Below are 18,770 nucleotides of genomic sequence, written 5' to 3' on the forward strand. Positions count from 1 at the left end.
AGCAAATAATAAACTGCATTACACACGTCCATACCTCTCCTCTCTGACATTCTGCGAATTTAGGAATTACAACTTGGACCACTTTTTTTTAATATTTGCGCTGCATTACTCACCAGCCTTTACTAAAGGGTTATGCATGCACCCAGCAAATTCCAAATTCAGGCCGGCGATCAAAATAATTAGTGGTAAATGCCAAAGTTTTAAGTACATCTTGCTTTTAAGCCTCAGCTTTGCTAAGCGACTTCCCAAATCGGACTGAGCCTACTTATTGGAGCTTACAAGTCTACTGCCGCTGACTCAACCCGCCGCTGAGTTAATTGAAGTTAATGAGTCAAGTCTAATTTGGTGCAATAGTGCAGCTGCTAGAAACTAAGTAGCTCAGGTGGGAGTGATCGGAACAACAAGCCGAAGAGGACATACCCTTAAGCTCACAACAAAATTGTGTTTTGATTACACACATAAAAATGTATGAGTATGTTCTTGGAGTAGAACTGGCCTTAACTTATTCCGCAAATCCGATTGTTCCTGTCTTAAGGTATAATAACACAACTACATTATAGTTGCGGAGGTTCCTGAAAGTTGTTCTCTACACTTTTATCGTTACATTAATTTTTTCTTCATTCTTTTACATATGTTAAATATATTAATATTTAAAGGAAATAATTAAGTAATAATTAATAATTAAGTTGTCGCCTTTTATTTCGTTAATTGTTTTTAAAATTTAATTATTCTATCGGTTTTTTTTTTTTTTTTTTTTTGGTAAAAGACTACTATTTTTCTTGAAAGATACAGTAAAGGGTAAACGTAAAAATCATTTTAATCATTTTAAGTGTATATGTGTTACAAACGAATAATTCTTCTCTTATTTAAATTTTCCCAAAACATACGAGTAGATGGAGTTGTAAATACGGTAAGTATAGTAAAAATGTTGGGTTATACATTTCTGGCATGAATATTAATTCAAAACATGTGCAGTTTATGAAATTTTTCTTGGAATCGGATCCTGAACTTTATATAAACTATCAGATGTACACAAGAACAATCAACTGAAGCAATACAAACAATTGACTTCCATTGAGCTAAGCGATATAATATCAGTCTGTGTTTGGTTGGCCGTAAACCTATACTTCCAGGCTAAAAAATATAACATAAATAATGATGAACAGTTGCAAAATATTGGAACTACCTAACGCAATATGCAACCAATAATTAAATACAGAAAAGAAAGATATTGAACATTCTACAGATGACAGTAATGAAGTTGATGAATGACCCTCAATATGGGTATAAGTGCTTTTTGTTTTGATTTATGAATCTCTGAAATATGAAACATAATTGTTAAGTTTAAAACCAACTGAATTTAAATGTTAAATAAATGAAATTCATTATCAACAAAAACATCAAGGAAGCTGCTGAAATGAAATGAATTCTCCAACACAACATTGAATGTCAGTTTCAATTTAAATAAATTTGTCAATCTATCTATTAACTTTTATTGCAGCATAAATAACTTAAAATAAGACAAAGCTACACATACGAGTATGTATGAATGTATGTACGAGTATGTATTTCTTGTGGGTGGTCAAACAGGCAAATAATTTGTATAGCTATGTAAATGCCAAAATTGTATATCGATTATAAACAATAACAATTCGATACAAGGTATTCTTGAGCAACAAACAATTCAAAGGACGGCCCACTCTCAATAGAGAGCATAGTTCTTTTGAAGCACAAAGTCCCAGGTGTCCTTCCAGCGCAGTTCAATAACTTCTTCGCTAGACATTTTTCGTGTTCCATAGCTCAGTGGCAAGAACTTGACAAATACCGCGGCAACAGCTATCAGCCAAGACAGAATCCCCACACGATAGCCCCTCAAGATGAAGAGGGCACGTCCGCAGTGCCGGCGCAACAGATAGTCCACATGATCCACCACGAAACAGAGCAGCATCAGCTTGAAGAGGAAGGCGGGCAGATAGTGATGCAGAAAGAGCGTCCGGTCGACAAAGTAGAATGGCAAGTAGTGTATTAAATAGCCCATAAAGAAGGTATCCCCAGCATCCAGAAAGCGTTGCCACTCGCATTCCGACAGATCAAGGCAGAGACGACGTCTACGCACTGCGTGGAAGGAGAACAGCAATACATAGGCCAGAAGGCTGAAGGTACCACTATACCAGATGAGCAGGTTGCCCAACAGATAGATCTGCGCACTAGATCCCGAATCCAGCCAGTAGGCAATACCCTTGTCAAGCAGCGGCCACTCGATTGGCTCTGAGCTGTACATGTGGCCCGAAAGCTGTTTGGCGTGCCAGAACATTTTCGTCTGCAGCTCCAGAAACTTGGCCCAAAAGGAGAGACTTGTCCGCTTGGTGGGTATCATTTCAGCAGAGAGGAGTTGACGTTCGCGTTCACGCTGATCTTGAGCTGCGAATAAAAGAAAAATAGATCAATTACTTGTTTAACTTATTATAGTTCTGAGCACTATAGTATTGCAATCTAAAGACTAAATGTTATCAGAAAGAGCGTTTCAGATTGGAATTAAAAAATATTAGAAACTTTGTTTTAAACTAATATAGTACTTTTTGAATAATTCAGCTATTATTAAAAGAATTTAATAATATTCAATAAAAATTCAACTCTATTCGTATATAGTTTTCGACCGAGTTTTTTGAAATCATTTTAAATGCCGGAGTGTAAAATGTAGGCAACCGCAGGGATCCACCAATTGATCGATTAATTGATTGATTAGTTGCTCTACAAATATTTAGCCTTTCTGATATTTGAAGAATTACTTACTCTTCGTATAGCGATGCTCCTCCACATTCCAAATGGCATCCTCGTGAGCCTGCTCGCGATCGGCAACCACTTCGTGTTGGTTGAAGCCCCAGTCGGGCAGTTGGCGGCCACTGAAGCGTAGTGCCGCGCCCGTCGTCTCGTGGATCAGACGTATCTCGGACTTAATGGCATGCCAGAGCTCTCCTTCAGTGCGTCTGTTGAGAATCTCCACGCGCCACAACAGTTCCGCCGCCATTTTTATTTCGTAGTCAATGTAGCAGCTGACCTCCTGGCACTGCGGCGTCATCGGCGCGGCCACATCGTGGGAGTTGAGGGCTCGACTGGTAATGCCATGCACCAGCTGAATGACATCGCCATGCCGTATGGGATCAGGCTCGTCACCCACCACCAGATCATCACGCTCCGGCCGCTTAACAATCCACCAATTATTCACGTCCTTAAAGGAATAGCATGTGACCTGCTGCTGATGGGAGGAGCCCCGCTTATCCTTGTAGCGTACCGGATAGACGTGGGCGTGCGAGTGCAGCCAGCAGGTGCGACCATGCGTGTGCCGCAACGTGATCTGAGAGCCATGAACCACCTTGAGGGGCTGACCGCGCGTTATTGATGCCAAGCCACCATCCAGCGAGGCCTGAAACGCGCTGGTCATAATGCTGTCATGCGGTCCTGCTCGATAAAGCGTTTGTAGGTGCACATAAAAAACGCTCACATAGACGGCAAGTGGTATGCCGACAAACAATAGGGTACGACCCAGTACAAGCATCCATATCTGGAAATCTATGGGAAGCAAAAGAATAAGTCAATTGGATTTGTTTTTGGAAGAGATGTCCAATCTAAGTACTCACCCGACACCCGACTATCGTAAAGAATTTGCCAGAAATGCCGACACATAATGTAACCGGCCAGTGCCAAGGCCAAGAAGCCAACATACTTAATGCTGCCGGCGCAGCCAAGAAACAGTGCTGCTGCGACTCCAGTCGTTACCCAACGAAAGCTGCCCAGGGGTAGTCGCTGGAAACGGATCAGACAGCTAAGTCCCAGAGTACTGCATAGCAGCAGCATCGACTCCATGAGCACGAAACGCGACTGCGTCAACAGCGAGTTGTCCAGCACCACAAGCAGGCCTCCGAGCGCAGCTGTCCAGCGTCGCAGTAACGCGTCCTGCAGCAGCTTGTAGACTGCCGGAGCTAGGAGGCTGCCACATAATGCCGGCAAGAAACGCAACCAGAAGATCGGAACGTTGGGAGCATAGGCAGCACCAATGCGCGGGAACGTGTAATTGCCATCGTAGCCAGCAAAGCTGACTACTGCTGCGATTGCTTGCTTCCCGAGTGGTGGGTGCTGATCGAAAAAGAATACATTGCGCAGATAGTGGGAGATGTACTTGCCGTAATGAAGTTCGTCGAAGCTGTTGGGAAAATATAGCCGATTATTGATATAAGCAATTATATAAAAATTATTGATAAATTAAGGTAACCCCACCATATAAATGCCTAAGTCCAATATTACCAATAGAAAACTTCTTTGTGAATAACGTTTTTAAAGGTCCATTTGAAAAATAGCATATGTAATGAATTTGAATAATAATGACATAGAAGGAAACATTGTGAGTATTCCCCTGGAGAAAGAAAGACTTGTTAGCCAATTCAATAGAAAACCAGGTAAAATATATATGAGGTGTGCAGAAAGAGCCTGGCGTTGAAAAGGATAAATCCAAATATTCGAATTCATGGCGTTCCAGTTGAGTTATAGGGATTTAACAATAGTGGCGCTATAAGGATCGACAAGTAGGTCCACTTCTGATATACTAACTATTCTTCTTCTTCTTGACTGGTCTTCAAACCCGTTATCGGGCTATGACCTGACGTAACACAGCTCTCCACGCGCCTCTGCTTCGCGCGCGTCGCTTCCAGTTGGTCACTCCGCAGGTAGTAAGTGCGTTCTCTACCTGGTCCTTCCAACGTAGGCAAGGCCTCCCCCGTCGTCGTCTCCCCCCAACATCCGCATCGAGAACTTTTTTCGCTGGAGCGTCTTCTTCCATACGCACGACATGACCTAGCCAGCTTAGCCGCCGTATGTTTATTCGCTTGACTATGTCAATGTCAGCGTAGAGCTCGTACAGTTCGCTGTTCCATCGTATGCGGTAGTCGTCGCCAACGCGTATGGGACCGAAGATCTTCCGAAGCATCTTTCTCTCAAACACTGCAAGAGCTGCTGCATCAGTCTGCGATATCACCCATGCTTCTGCACCATAAAGCAGCACGGGGAGGATGAGCGTCTTGTAGAGCGTTAGCTTGGTTTTTCGGGAAAGGTCTCTGCTACTCAATTGCCTACTGAGGCTGAAGTAGCATCGATTGGCTAGAGTTAATCTCCATTTGATTTCTAGGCTGACATCGTTGGTTGCTGTGACGGTGGTGCCAAGATACATAAAATCTTTCACCATTTCGAAAGTATAGTTTTCCACCGCGATCTGGGAGTCTGGTTGCCGCGTGTCCCTGCTAGAGGAAAACATATACTTAGTTTTGCTCTCATTTATCACCAAACCCACTTTTGCAGCTTCCTTCTCAATAGCCGCAAATGCTCCGGTGACGCCTCTCCTGGTACGGCTGATAATGTCTATATCATCAGCGTACGCAAGAAGCTGAACGCTTTTAAAAAAGATCGTTCCGCCTCGGTGTACACCAGCTTTGCGCACCACACTCTCCAGCAGGAAGTTGAAGAGATAGCACGAGAGGGCATCGCCTTGCCTGAAACCTCGAACGGTATCAAAGGGTTCGGAGAGGTCCTTTCCTTATACTAACTATTACTTTTCATTAAAAATAAGAAGATACAATTATTTGCTTAATATGAAAAAATTAAATTTGCTTAAACTAAATAAATTTGGTATGCATACGCAAATATAGGTGAGAAAGCATTCATGTATGATCAGAATGAGAAAAAAGTGTCAAGGGTATATAACTGCAGCAGAAAGTTTTAAAATAGAAAACGATTTATAAAATATATATTTAGCATTGCTTAAGATATTTAATTAAATTTAATTAGGAGCCTGAAATATATTTCTAAGCAATAAAATAATATTGTTATTATTGTCATCCGAATATATGAGTGCTGCCTAGGTAGCGTGTACATCGTAAACTTTTAAAATTTAATTTATTATATAATTTTATAAGCTTCATGTTGTCCATTATGTGCTAAAAAAGTATGATAGAACATCTCGTCTTTGTTATAATTAAAAAAATAACCTAAATAATAAAGAGCTATGGGAGTGAGGGGACATAAAATAAATATAAAATTAATATAAATATAAATAGTGACTAGTGCATTAATTTATAAGAATTTATTTCTTGTTGCACTAGGAAATAATAATAAATAATTAAATAAATAAATAAATAAAATAAAACCGTTATTCATGGCTCGACTTACACGACATGCGGCGGCGTTGCCAACTTGTAGAATCTAGTGCTGAACGCCAACAGGAACAGACCCCAGCTGATAAGATCAATGTTCAGGCTAACAGTAAATCGTGCCGGAGTGTGGCCCCGATCAGCATTAAGCTTATGGCAATCCTCGTCACAGACGCCGCCAGCAGGCGCACTGGAACACAAGTGTGTGCGCCGTTCTTCGTCCTGTTCAGAGGTGGGGGCGTGAGCGGAGGTAGACGATGTTGGTGTTGGTGATGGCGAATTCGAGGCTGGCGCTGGGGAGGCGCGATCGGATTGAGTCGATGATTTCCAGCTCGCCGATCGTCTACTGCGCTCAACGCTACCGCGCAGCGGTGCATTCAGGTGGCAGTTGACGTCGCGACAACAGTTGAGTACGGCTGTGGTGGGTAAGCTGCCGTTACAGCACAGTGGTGAGTTAGCTGCCGAGGTTGTTGAACGACGACGTTGTGGCTGCGACTGCGACTGCGACTGTGACTGCTTGTCGCCTGTGGTGCGAAAGTGAAGTCTTTCGTTTTGTTCGTTGCTCTCATTTTGGCTGTCTATGAGATGCTCTGCATGTTGTTGTTTTGTTTTCGATTTGGATCTTGCCGCCTTTCGCCGCTGTATAGTGCTGGTGTAGGTGGACATTGTGTGCGTTTTGTGTGCAGCGTGGGAAAATTCGCTTCAATTTAACTATAAACCATGCATTTTCTGGGTAGGTCTTCCCCAGCTATTTATTTTTGTTTTTTTGTGTAATTACCACCGTCACTTTCACTTCTTTAATTATGTTAACTTGTTATAAAAGGGCTTGTGAATTGGTTGTGATTTGTTTACCGCCTTAATATCACATTTTTCACTTCATTTATTTGCTGAATTTTCTGTCTATTTTTGCACTTCGTCGAACTTCTGCCACGTCCACGCAAACTTATTGGCCGCTTTTGCTCTTTGCTCAGGCACTCTGCCACTCCGCCACTTGTTGCTTCTTTCGTTTTCGTTAACAAACTAAACACATTAACACACATACACTCGTACACAACTTGTATGTGGGTTATTTACGTATGAGGGCCCAGCTGTAGAAGAAAGTTTCAAGCACACACAAAACAAAACAACAAAAAAACAACAACAAAATCGCATTAACGATTTTTGATATGTATCTGAGACAGCGCATGCGCGTATTTCGGTCCGGCTTGGATCTTGCTCCGTACTCGCTCGGTGGAGATCTCGCCGCGCACTGACTCTCCCAGCCATGACGCACTGTTGCCGTTGCTGCGGCTGCTGCTGCCGGCTACACGACACGGTGGTGGCTGCTGCGGCTCAGTCGGTAATGGAATGTGGCCCGTTTACCTTTCTCTGCTTTGATTCTTAGCCCACTTCTTGTTTGCTGGTCAAGAAATACTTGCCAAACTTGCACGTAAACTGATACTCTCTCTCTCTCCCTCTCTCTGGTCTCTCTTTATTTCGTTTTCTGTGTGTGGTGCATTCTTCTGTTAAATGTGCGTCGATTTACCTGTAATGTTAAGCAATTGGTGCGTGTTAAGTGTCTGCTGTTAGCAATGTTAAGAGTGCTTAATGGCCTTTAAAACTGTTAGTTTCCCTCATTTGATTGGCAATTTGAACTTTCAAGCTCTATAAACTCTATCTCAGCTTGGTAACGATGTAATGATATAATTCAAGTACAGAATTAGGTATATTAACATAGATGCATACATTTTACGTAAATAATTTTCAATATCGAACTATTTGAAATAGAGACAATTTTTTGGAAATTAGTATTTGTTATTTTAGCTTAACATAGCTGTTGAATAAAGTTCGATATATTACAGAATCTTTTGTTATTTGTTTTTATAAATTTAAAATCGCAAAAGATGCAATTGTTGTTAAAGCTACGTTATTATTTTCTTAAAAATTAAATGATATATTTTTCTGTGCAGTATATATTGTATTTAAGGAAATATGCACCTATTTATCTAAATTTAACAGATAAGTAGTATTTAAAATTTTTCGATCAAGAAAATATACATATTGGTTCTGACTTATGAACTTTAACAAAACAAGTGTTCATACATAGTTCCTGTTGCTTTTATTATATTTGCAAAAATTAAAATGTATCGAAAATATTAATACCATTATTATTCTGTTGCTATTGAACCACCCTAGTACTAACAGAAAACTTATAGTGTGGACTAGGATGCTAAAGCTATTGGTTTGGAAGTTGAACTCCACACACACACACACAACACAACACCCTGTCGATGCAAAATGCAAAGAGAGAACGAGAATTTTATTTATAGAGAGAGAAAGAGAGAACCAGAGCTTAACTTAGTGCAAATGGAGCAAGTTTTAAAAGCAGACCAAACCAACCCAAACCCGCGATTACAGCTTGCATGTGGGGCTTTTGCAATGGAGACTTTGAGAGGCGTGATGGGTCAGCCCTTCCTCCTGTACAGCATACAGAAATACGTGACGTCGTTTGTGAGCAAGGCGCTGAGAGAGAAAGAGAGAAAAACAGATTGAATGAGATGAGAAAGGGGGTGGGGGCGAAAGAGCATTAAAGCTGCGATGAGGCGAAAGTCAAATGCAATAAAGGAAGGGTCTTTAACATGTGGGTGATGGTGTTGTCGATGGTGATGACGATGGCGATGCCAACCGGCTGGCATCCTCCTGTTGTGGAATGCCTGCGGTGGGGGCGCGTGTCTGCCTTGTTCGTAGATTTGCACTGCAGCTTCGAGTGCAACGCGCCAGAGACTGCTATCCTGAGGGTGGGAGTGGGAGTGGAAGTGAAACCGTTGCATGAGTTTGTGTTCGTACCCCTAGACTTCTGTGTGTCCTTTGCACAACAACAACAACAACGACAACACCAAGTAACACCCGTCGCATCGATGGCAAGGGGCGGCAGAAAAAGGAGGTGACTGCAGTTGCCAGTGGATTGGCGGCCAGGCAGTCTGACTCCTGACTGCGTTGCATGCATGTATTTTGACAGCGAAAGCCAATACAATATGTTCAATCTGCGATATAGCTTTTAAATTCCATTGCAGGAGAGCTCTAATATAAATTATAAATGCTCTCCATAATATATTTATCAAGAAATTATATTTTAAAATAAGGGTTTATATTTAGAAACTAGGACTTAAGCACAAAACTAAGGCTCAATTATTCTTAGTATTAATGCGTTCAGGAGGATAAACGGACAGATGGACGAACGAGCAAACATGATCAATATACCGCTTTGATACTGCTAATCATATTATTATTATATTATTTTTAAAAATATGTACATACATGTATATAGTTTACTTTTCATATACAGAATGGATAATCGCTGGTGTTCCTATTCAAGTGATAGGCGGTGTTTTGAGGCTGTATGTGTGTTGTGCTGTGGCTCAGCCTCAGCCTCGCGGCCTTTGCTGCGCCTGATGGCCCCGCACAAGTGCAAGGATATTGTCGCTACCGCCACCAGCAATGAAGCCACACCACCAGTCTGGCATGCACCGATGCAGCATCGCCAGCGTCGTAGCTGGTGTCTCGTTTGTGGGGGTCCTGCATATGCCGCCCTGTCCTATTCTATGCTGTTCTGCCCTGTCCTGCCCTGCCCAGCCCAGCCCAGTCCAGCTCAGCAGCATTGTGGTGTGTGCCACTTTGGCTATGTTCGTGGCCGTGGCCTCGACTCGTGCGCTCGTTTTACTCCAGCCAAGGCCAAGCCTGCGAAAGGACGAAAGGACGCCATCGTCGTTGGCGATAATGTGGCACAATGACATTGGAATTGAACTAGGTCGAGGACGTTTTCCGTTTAGCCACCGTTTGGTTAATGCTTGCTGCATCGCTGTCGTGGCCGCCGCGTCGTTGCTTTGACCACCCTTTTCAACAGAACTCGACTGCCCTTTTACTCCGGTTCTGGGTGGAGATACCCGTATTATTGTTCCCTTGCGCTGGCCTTTCATTGTTTATTTATGTATATACATATTTCCTCTTTTTCTGTGACTCTTTAGTTGGATAAAAAGTGGATGTGCAAGCATTGAAATGCTTGGTTGAGGTGCCTTAGGACCACTTGATAGAAGCCGTTGCCATTTCAGCGTTCACAGCGTTGGTTCAGGGATTTTTATTTTATTTCACTTTACTTTGAACCGTCAGCGGCCACGCTTAAAATATGTCGTTTGAAAACAGGTCAATAGCAATACACCAGGTAAAGGGTTAGACTAAAAGGATCGCATTACTTGTATAAGGTCAACAGGTTATAAAGTCGAAGTATTATGGCAATTGTGCGATGGAATGAGCATGAATATCCTTTAAACCATTCAATCTAAGGACAATGGTCATTGCAGCGATATATGCAAGAGTTGGAATAAGATTTATTTCTGTTGTTTGCGGCTGGATAAACAGTTCAACTATCCACTTAGAATAGTAGTAATAGAATATTAATCCTTTGTGGCGCTCTTTAAAATATAAGAAAACCGAATATTAACACAAAGGGCAGGTATCTATGGTGTTGTTTTAGCTGTAAAATCAAATCGACAGCAACGAATGATAAATTTGAACAAAATTCGATCATTTATAATTTAATACACGTAGCTTCATATTAAAATTGTATCAGCATTAATGGATAATAAAGATTATACAATTTTTACGGAAAACTATAAATATAAAAAATATTACTACTTCAAGTTTTCACTATATAATTTTCAAAATAGACAATTTAATACAGAATATATCAGGTTTCAGATTAATGACATGCTTTTTAATGATTTAACCTGTTTTGATTTGTATTAAAACCCTAAGAAAAAGAGTAGCCTTTCTTTACTTCAATTCTAATCGGCCTGGTTTCATTTCCGAAGTTGGTTAAATTGTTGCTTAAGAAATTGAAACGCACAAAAAAAGGACAAAAATTAATGTAATTAATTAATTTCTCTAATATATTATTGTTATTCATTTAAGCTTTACATTTTTAGATTGTTAATTTAATTTGATTTGCTACAAAAAATAATATTTGAAATTCATGAACAAAATTTCCACTCGTTTTACTTCTTCAATGAAATAATGTATATTGCATTTAATTCAATTGCAAAACTATTTTAGGATAAATGCAGTGCTATTGAGCAGCTAATGAAAATTCGCAAAATATATTTGCCACAATCTGAAGATGATGGGCAAGCAGTAAGGATGCCGGACAATCAATTAAAATATATACATAGGCAGCAACTTAATAAAACCAAAGAGATGTACGTGAATGCCTTACCAAGCTTTGTATTTACATAGTATACAAGTATACTATAATAGTATGTATGTATGTATGTATGTTTGTATGTATATGACTACATATGTGTATATTGATGAGTCTGCGTTTTGTCTAAGTCTTTATTTTTGGATAAGCCGCAGGGGTGTGAGTTGGCCAGACGATAGGCTATTTTATTTATTTTAATTTAAATGAAATTTATTTTATGCATTTTATTTGATGGCATTGCAGCAATACGCTGTGTGTGTGTGTGTACATATGCCTGTATAATTCACGGGTATACATATAACAGCCATGAACACACACAAACACTCAAACACACACATATGCATATACTGTGCTAGATAGAAAATGCAACTAAAATGTTTCATGCATTGTTTTTGCTGTTTTATGGCTACGGCTGTCTGGACAAGCAGGAGCTCCCTTCCCTAGAGCCTGCGGCTGCAATTGCAGCTGCAGTAAAAACAACAACAGTTTGTAGTAAGCTGATGGTGCTGTTGTTGTTGTTGTTGTTGTTGCAACACTGCGCCATGGTCCAGTCAGGTCCAGCCTGGTAAAATTTTTGCCATTCGGTTGCATTCTGTAGGACCTTTGTGTGTAGAGTTTGTTGCACTTGAAAATGTAGTTAGGTGTTGGACACACACATACACATACGCACAATATGAAAATGCATGCAGAAAAACGCATAGCTGCATTTTGCGCACACTCACACACTCACACACGCACACACACACACACACATTCGCACATGTATTGAGAGCTCGTCATGTACAGACAGACCCCAGCTTGGCCTTAGGGTGCTACACAATTTTCTACATACATACATATATACAAGCTCGTGAGTTTGCATGCTTGTGTGTGAGTGTTTTTTATGCCCGCAGTGCATGCACTTAGTACATATGTATTCATGTGTGAGTGTGTGCGTGTGTGTGCGTGTGCATATGCATTTTGTTATATAAAATGCCAGCTGCATTATTGTTGTTTTTTTGCGGTCTGCCGACTCTCTTTTTAGTTTGATTTGGATTTGTCGTCAACGGCTACTAAAAATAATAAAATTTCCATGCACATGTACAGTTGCTTCAAAACATGCTGCCACAACAACGCATGCATACATAAATATATATATGTGTGTGTGTGTGTTTGTATGTATGGCCGTGTAGTTGTAAATCTTACTGTGTTTCGCATAGCATACTTTTGAGCGCATACATTGCAACGAATATCATTTCTAAACAATTCATCAGACCTACAAACAAAAATCATGCCATGCAACATCATAATGGTTAGAACCATCGTCATCTAACCTGCACAAGCTCTGTACGAGTGCTATACGAGTGCAACACCATCTAGCAGCAACAAAACATCATAATGGTTAGAACCATCTCCATCTAACCTGCACAAGCTCTCTACTAGTGGCATACGAGTGCAACACCCTCTAGCAGTTGCCCCAATATGTGGGTGATTTTTTACGCGTGTCCAACGACACGAGACCCACACACACCTACTGAGAGATGCAGATAGTCGGTAACGTTCTGCACTTTTGGGTGGCTAGACTGATTCACTAAAAACAAATTCAACAGTAAAACCGACAACAACAACAATAAGGCTTGCTGCGCATTGCCTTCTGAAGACCCCCCACCATACTCTCCATATATCCACATTTCCCCGAAACAAATCGGTCGCACTGTTGCAGTTTGGGATTGGAATTGGGATTTAGGATGGGGTTGGGGTCGGACTAGGGAGTCTTGTTTAGAATTTTAGATTTTAGCGCGTTTTAGAATTTTATGAATGAATTTCGGCGCTCGGCTTTCCCGTTTCCATCTGCCCACCCCACCTGTTCCAATGTTGGTGGAAAAACATGCACTAGTTTAGTTTCGGGTTAGTTTTTAGACCCCCCATTGGCGCACCTCGACCCATTTGCCGTGACCTTGCCATTGCCTGGAGTTTTTCATGTCGAAGCCAGGCATTTTGGGTGCTTTTCTAGTTTTTGCTGTGCGAGCATACTGAGCAGCACTCTTGATTTTTTTTGACTCTATTTTATTGCTATTTGATTGGGTTGACTAGTTCTATTTGGCCAACTTTTGTGACCAATGGCACACATCTGCATACTGGATTATGCAGAGACATACGATACTTTATGTTAACTAATGAAATAAATTCGAATGTAATAAATAAACTTTAAACATATCTACTATATGTAGCGTGGGGGCATTGTAATCGTTCATAGTTGACCGCGTTACTCTTTCCTCATTGGCCATTTAAGAAATTAGGAAGTTGGTGGCGAAAACTATAGTTTGCGCCACGCCACGCAAGACAACAAGCAGATCCTGCAACTTCAAACATTATTTTTTCATCAGCCTCCTTAGTGATACGCACTGTTAAGTTGCTTAGGTTGATTAATGAACGCGCAAGAAACTGCTGCTTTTACTTATAAAATAAACGAATTGGTAAGCTTCTAATGTAAGATAAATAGCTAAGCTTTCAAAAATCACTACACATTTAATTTGTTGAGATAACTTTAGAAAATCTACCGATTGTTCCTATGGCAGCAATTGGATATAATACGCCGATTTGTCCGAATTTGACAAATAAGAAACTAGTTAAAATAAAAGCTAATATATTTAAATTTATAGGTTTCTGTAATAGTATGGATAAAACTTCTTTGGGGAAATTTGGAAATTTTTCAGTATTTAAAGCGAACAACTCTTCCTGCAACCTCTGCCCGCGAAACTTTTCTGGGTATTTTTACGCTAAGAAAAACCCATTTAATCTGACAAACCTATAATGGACCATCCCTAAATTATAAAAAAAAATACCTACATATTATTTTTACTTACCTTACAGGCGCCAATTAAAACTAATATAATAAAATAAAAGGAAACGAAACGAAAGTAAATACAAACTTAAGAGCAAAATCAATAAAGTGCCAAATATTACAATCATTTATCGTAATTCCAACTACCAAACATTTATATTACTAATTTTTAAGAGCCATTCAATTTAAAAATTTAGAAAAAATAGATAAATTTTACTTTTACGCTTGAAAATCTTAAAAGCTATTCTAATAAATTTAAAGGATGACGATTTTCTCATTTAAGGAACCTTTACATAATTTCCAATGCCACATTCTTGTTTTTCTGAGTTATGGCTTGCACATGAAGCCTATTATGTTGAACATGTTTAGAAACGATGGAATTGTTCAAAAATCTGTTTAAGACGCTGAGAAATTACAAAGTTTTGCAATAAATAGATTCAAACCCAATAACTGTAGTTCTCGATGGTACTATATGCCTTTGTTTTGTTGCTAATATTTTATAACGATCACTTCAATAGTTTGAGGACAGATTAGATATGGTTAGGCAACCTAACTACTGTTAAGTACTTTATTTGAGAAGCGAAAAAGGGATGTACTTTTAATTTGATCGTTACAATTAATATATATATAATCCGCTACTGAAGCCGAACAATTGCATGTTTGGAGGAATAATAAACAAAGTCCACATTGCGTATACGTAATGTGATTGTGGCTCGGATCCATGAACAATGCCAAAATAGATTTATTAGCGCGTGATATAATTTGCATCTAAAATAAAAACTAAAAACTGCTTAGAATATGACTTTGGAGTGTGAGAGAACATCTGGGCTAAGCTTAGACAAGCCTTTTTCTGAATAGCACACTACGCCATATTGAAAACTTTTCATATAAATACTTGACGAATGCGTGGTATTGCAAATAAATAAACGCCTATGCGTGTTTCTACACACTTACATACACACTATATATCTATATATGAACATATATTTATGTACATTCATACATACGAATATACACATAAGTGTGCAGGGCATATGGCCATGCATATCTATGTACATACATATATGGCTAGCAGTTGCGAATACATTATATACATATTTTAATCAGTTTTGTATATATTGCAAGATTTGATTATACATACTCTGTCGTTAATACATAAACGCACACACACTCGCTCACTGCAGGTTGTAGTAAAAAACTGCTAATAAATATCTATTGTGAAAAAACTGTTGCATACTTGCCGGCGCGCGGTGTAAATTACCATCAAGAGGGGAGAAACCAAAGCAGAACTGCAATTCCAGAGAGCGCATCAGAGAGAATGGGGGAGTGAGAGTAAGAGAGAGAAAGAGAGAGCACACGCACCCATTCTAGCAACCCCCAAAGACTGAGCCGAGCACTAAACACAAACGGGACGACAACTCAAAAGCGAAAGCGAGGAGTCAACATTCATAGCGTGTGTGCGTGTGCGTGTGTGTGTGTGCGCAAGTTTGTTTCAGTGTATGTGTGCGTTTGTGCGTGCTGTCCTGCCGGCACGCCAAGCGTCGGCATTTTAAAGAGTAAATAATTGTCTATGTCTGCCAAACATTTGCGCTTTTGACCAAACAGCTAGTCGAACAGCATCGCATCGCATCGCATCGCTTTCGTCGGCCAAACTCTACACAATTTTAGGCGCCGGTCAACACGCCGGCCGTGCCGTGCCGGCACATGCAACGCACTTTCAATCAGTTTACGTTATAACGTCAGTGCCGACACTACGTCATCCATTCGACTTTCCCTAGCAGTGCGGCCGTTCAGCGTTGTCAGCCGATTTCGTGAATATTGCGTCTTTTGCCTTCCGTATGCGTGCGCGTCTCTCTGTGTGTGTGCCTGTGTGTGTTCGGAGGGGGGCTTGTGTCTGGGTCTATGTACGTACAGTTTTTACTTTCGCGCCTCAATACTCCACGACCCCGTAACTACTGCCATTACCGTTATCGATACCGTATGCCAACTATTTCGACTCCGATGCAAGTGCAAAAGTCAATCCGACATGTTAATTATTTTTAAGTCCAAACTTGTGTAAAAGCAAGGCGTGTATCCATTAATATTCAAAAAGGACTATTGGCGGTTTATTTATTTTCTCATTCAATACGGTTGTAATCTAAGGCCTATTTAAACGAGGTAATTAAAATTTAAATTAATCGGAGATCAAAACACATCAATCAGATTTAAATTGTATAAAAGTTTAAAATAATATCGCCTATTATTTACTGATTAATGTCTTTCAGTTATGATTTTAAACAAGATATCTTCTTTTTTTTAATTTGATTAAACGATGGTAAATAATTTAAATTTCATTGGACTCTTAAAATATTCCTTTTAAAAACTATTTCTTTACACAAAAATAAATTATATATATTTAAAATAAAATAAGTTAAATGGTTATCAACAAACTCTTATTTTTATTTTATTTTAAATAGTTACTACCATAAATATTCGTTTTACTTTCATTCATATTTAATAAATATAAATGAGAAAAACATACGTGTGTTTATTTTAATCACAACTTCTCTCCAAATACGAAAACTATCGCGAGATTTAAGAGCCAAATGAGAAAAGGTTTTTGTTGTATCTGACTATGCTGCATTATTTGTGAATTTGTGGCAATTGATAACTAAACTATAAATAATAATAAAAAAAAATGTGTAATGAATGGTAGCAATGTAATGGCCCAAAGCTTTTATTTTGAGATCTCAGGCTTACATTTTTGTTTTTAAAACGCGCGATTGTTATATTCAGACATGATGCGGCGGAAGAGGTAATTAATTCACTGAAAAGTCCAGGTGCGTTGAGCTTGGTTTTCAACTACTTAAGTGACTGAGCTAATAAGTAAGTTACAGCTACAGAGCTGCTAAATATTCATTTAAATGTTGTCTCTTCAAGGTTTTAAAGAGTATTAAGCATCAACTCAGTATTCTACAACATGCGAGTAGATGTATTAACAATAAGAAGCCAGCATCCAAATTTAACTAAACCGATATCTATACTAGAGTCATTGAAATAAAAAGTCCAGGACTAATAAGCACTCATCAAAATATAAGCTGATATATATTGGTAGCTATTCATTATTTTGAATTTTAGTTTCATGCATTTAAGTGTTAATGTTAATAATGTTGATTTCAAAAAATCTTCGATTGTTTGCATAGCAATTGCAATTCGATGCGCTATTTAAGTTTTAGTAAATAATAGATTTTATTAAAGAATACTAACTGTTTTACACATGCGAATAACAAAATGTCGCCTATTCCAATTGTGATATTGTTGGGTTACACAATTTTTAGCACAATATTGACAAAATCAGCTGCTCGTAGTGAGTAATAATAATGAAGGGTGTAATTGCTGAATTGCTAACTTTGAAACCTTACAGAGTGTGGAATCCACGAGGAATCTGTTTGTGTTAGACCTCTTTCATGCGACGCACCATGCAGTACGTGCGCGGAACTCTTCTGTGCATGTAAGGTTGGCTACAGAACCAAACGCCTGAAGGGTGGCACTAAAATCTGCAAGCGACGTACAAAATCAAATTCCGGATTGCTCTAAAATATGTGAACTATACAAAATGCTGGATCTCTTTTAGTTATAAACCCAAAGGTTATTAAAGGAGGAAAGAAGGAGGTGTAAGAAGTCACAAGCCACAAAACCAAGTCACAAATACTTGTAGCCTCTTCCGACTGGTCGTCATTTCTGTATGTATTCAAAAGCAAGAGGGGGGAATTTTAAAGACAACATTAATCAGCAGTTTTAAAAAAGTAAACATGTGAATATCAGAACTTACGTTTCATTTTCGTACTTTGTAGAAAAATTTCAAAAGTAAGAGGGAAGGAATTTTAAAGCCAACATTAATTAATGTGAATATCAATAACTAAGCAATTAGGTGAATGCGTCACATTTTTGTACTTTGTAGATAAATTTCCTAGGTGGATGTTTATAGTTATGATATAAGATTAAAATTTGTTATTCAACGCATCTGCTGAAATCTTACACCATAGCTGTAATAAACAAAATCACTTACGCTCGCACAAAGTTATTTGATCAACGGTAAAAACCATCAACTTTTCATAGAAAATACCTTAATAGCTTTCTCTAGATGACTACCAAGCGAATAAGTTATATTTTACAATCCGCAAACGCGTGAAACACACAATTGGAGAAGGTATAGTACCGATAGTTTCCTTTCTCATTTCAAGCCATTATACCTATGAAGGAGTAGAGGTGTGCGACACAATTGCTAATAAGTACTTAACAATATATTATGTGTGTGTGTGTCTGGGTTCTGAATATTAAGCCATCATGTGCATAATGTATACGCCCCATTAACCGACAACGCATGTGACCGCGTTTCCAAATTCTCAACAATATATGTATGTATGTACATATGTATATTTGTGTGTATGTGCCTGCATATGAGTCCCTGAATGCACTTCTCACACGACCACGACCACGGCCACGGTCACGGTCATGGCGTTATTTTGGTGATTGC

The 18,770-nt window shown here is 39.3% G+C and overlaps 1 protein-coding gene and 1 long non-coding RNA gene across 2 annotated transcripts; one reads left to right on the forward strand and one right to left on the reverse strand.

The window, feature by feature from the left end:
* Nucleotides 1-1,507: 1,507 nt before the first annotated feature.
* Nucleotides 1,508-6,872, reverse strand: LOC115622673 (protein O-mannosyltransferase 1). Its single transcript, XM_030516687.1, has 4 exons — nucleotides 6,217-6,872; nucleotides 3,639-4,201; nucleotides 2,794-3,570; nucleotides 1,508-2,421 (listed from the first exon to the last, which is right to left on the reverse strand). The coding sequence occupies exons 1-4, from the start codon at nucleotides 6,861-6,863 to the stop codon at nucleotides 1,703-1,705; spliced, it is 2,706 nt and encodes a 901-aa protein (XP_030372547.1). The 5' UTR covers nucleotides 6,864-6,872; the 3' UTR covers nucleotides 1,508-1,702.
* A 10,627-nt stretch (nucleotides 6,873-17,499) lies between these two features.
* Nucleotides 17,500-18,057, forward strand: LOC115623028. The gene is made up of 2 exons (XR_003995369.1): nucleotides 17,500-17,600; nucleotides 17,658-18,057. It is a non-coding gene; the product is annotated as an uncharacterized LOC115623028 (long non-coding RNA).
* Nucleotides 18,058-18,770: the final 713 nt, after the last annotated feature.

Source organism: Scaptodrosophila lebanonensis, unplaced genomic scaffold (genome assembly GCF_003285725.1).
Source record: "Scaptodrosophila lebanonensis strain 11010-0011.00,11010-0021.00 unplaced genomic scaffold, SlebRS2 tig00000043-arrow-pilon, whole genome shotgun sequence".
Lineage (NCBI taxonomy): Eukaryota > Metazoa > Arthropoda > Insecta > Diptera > Drosophilidae > Scaptodrosophila > Scaptodrosophila lebanonensis.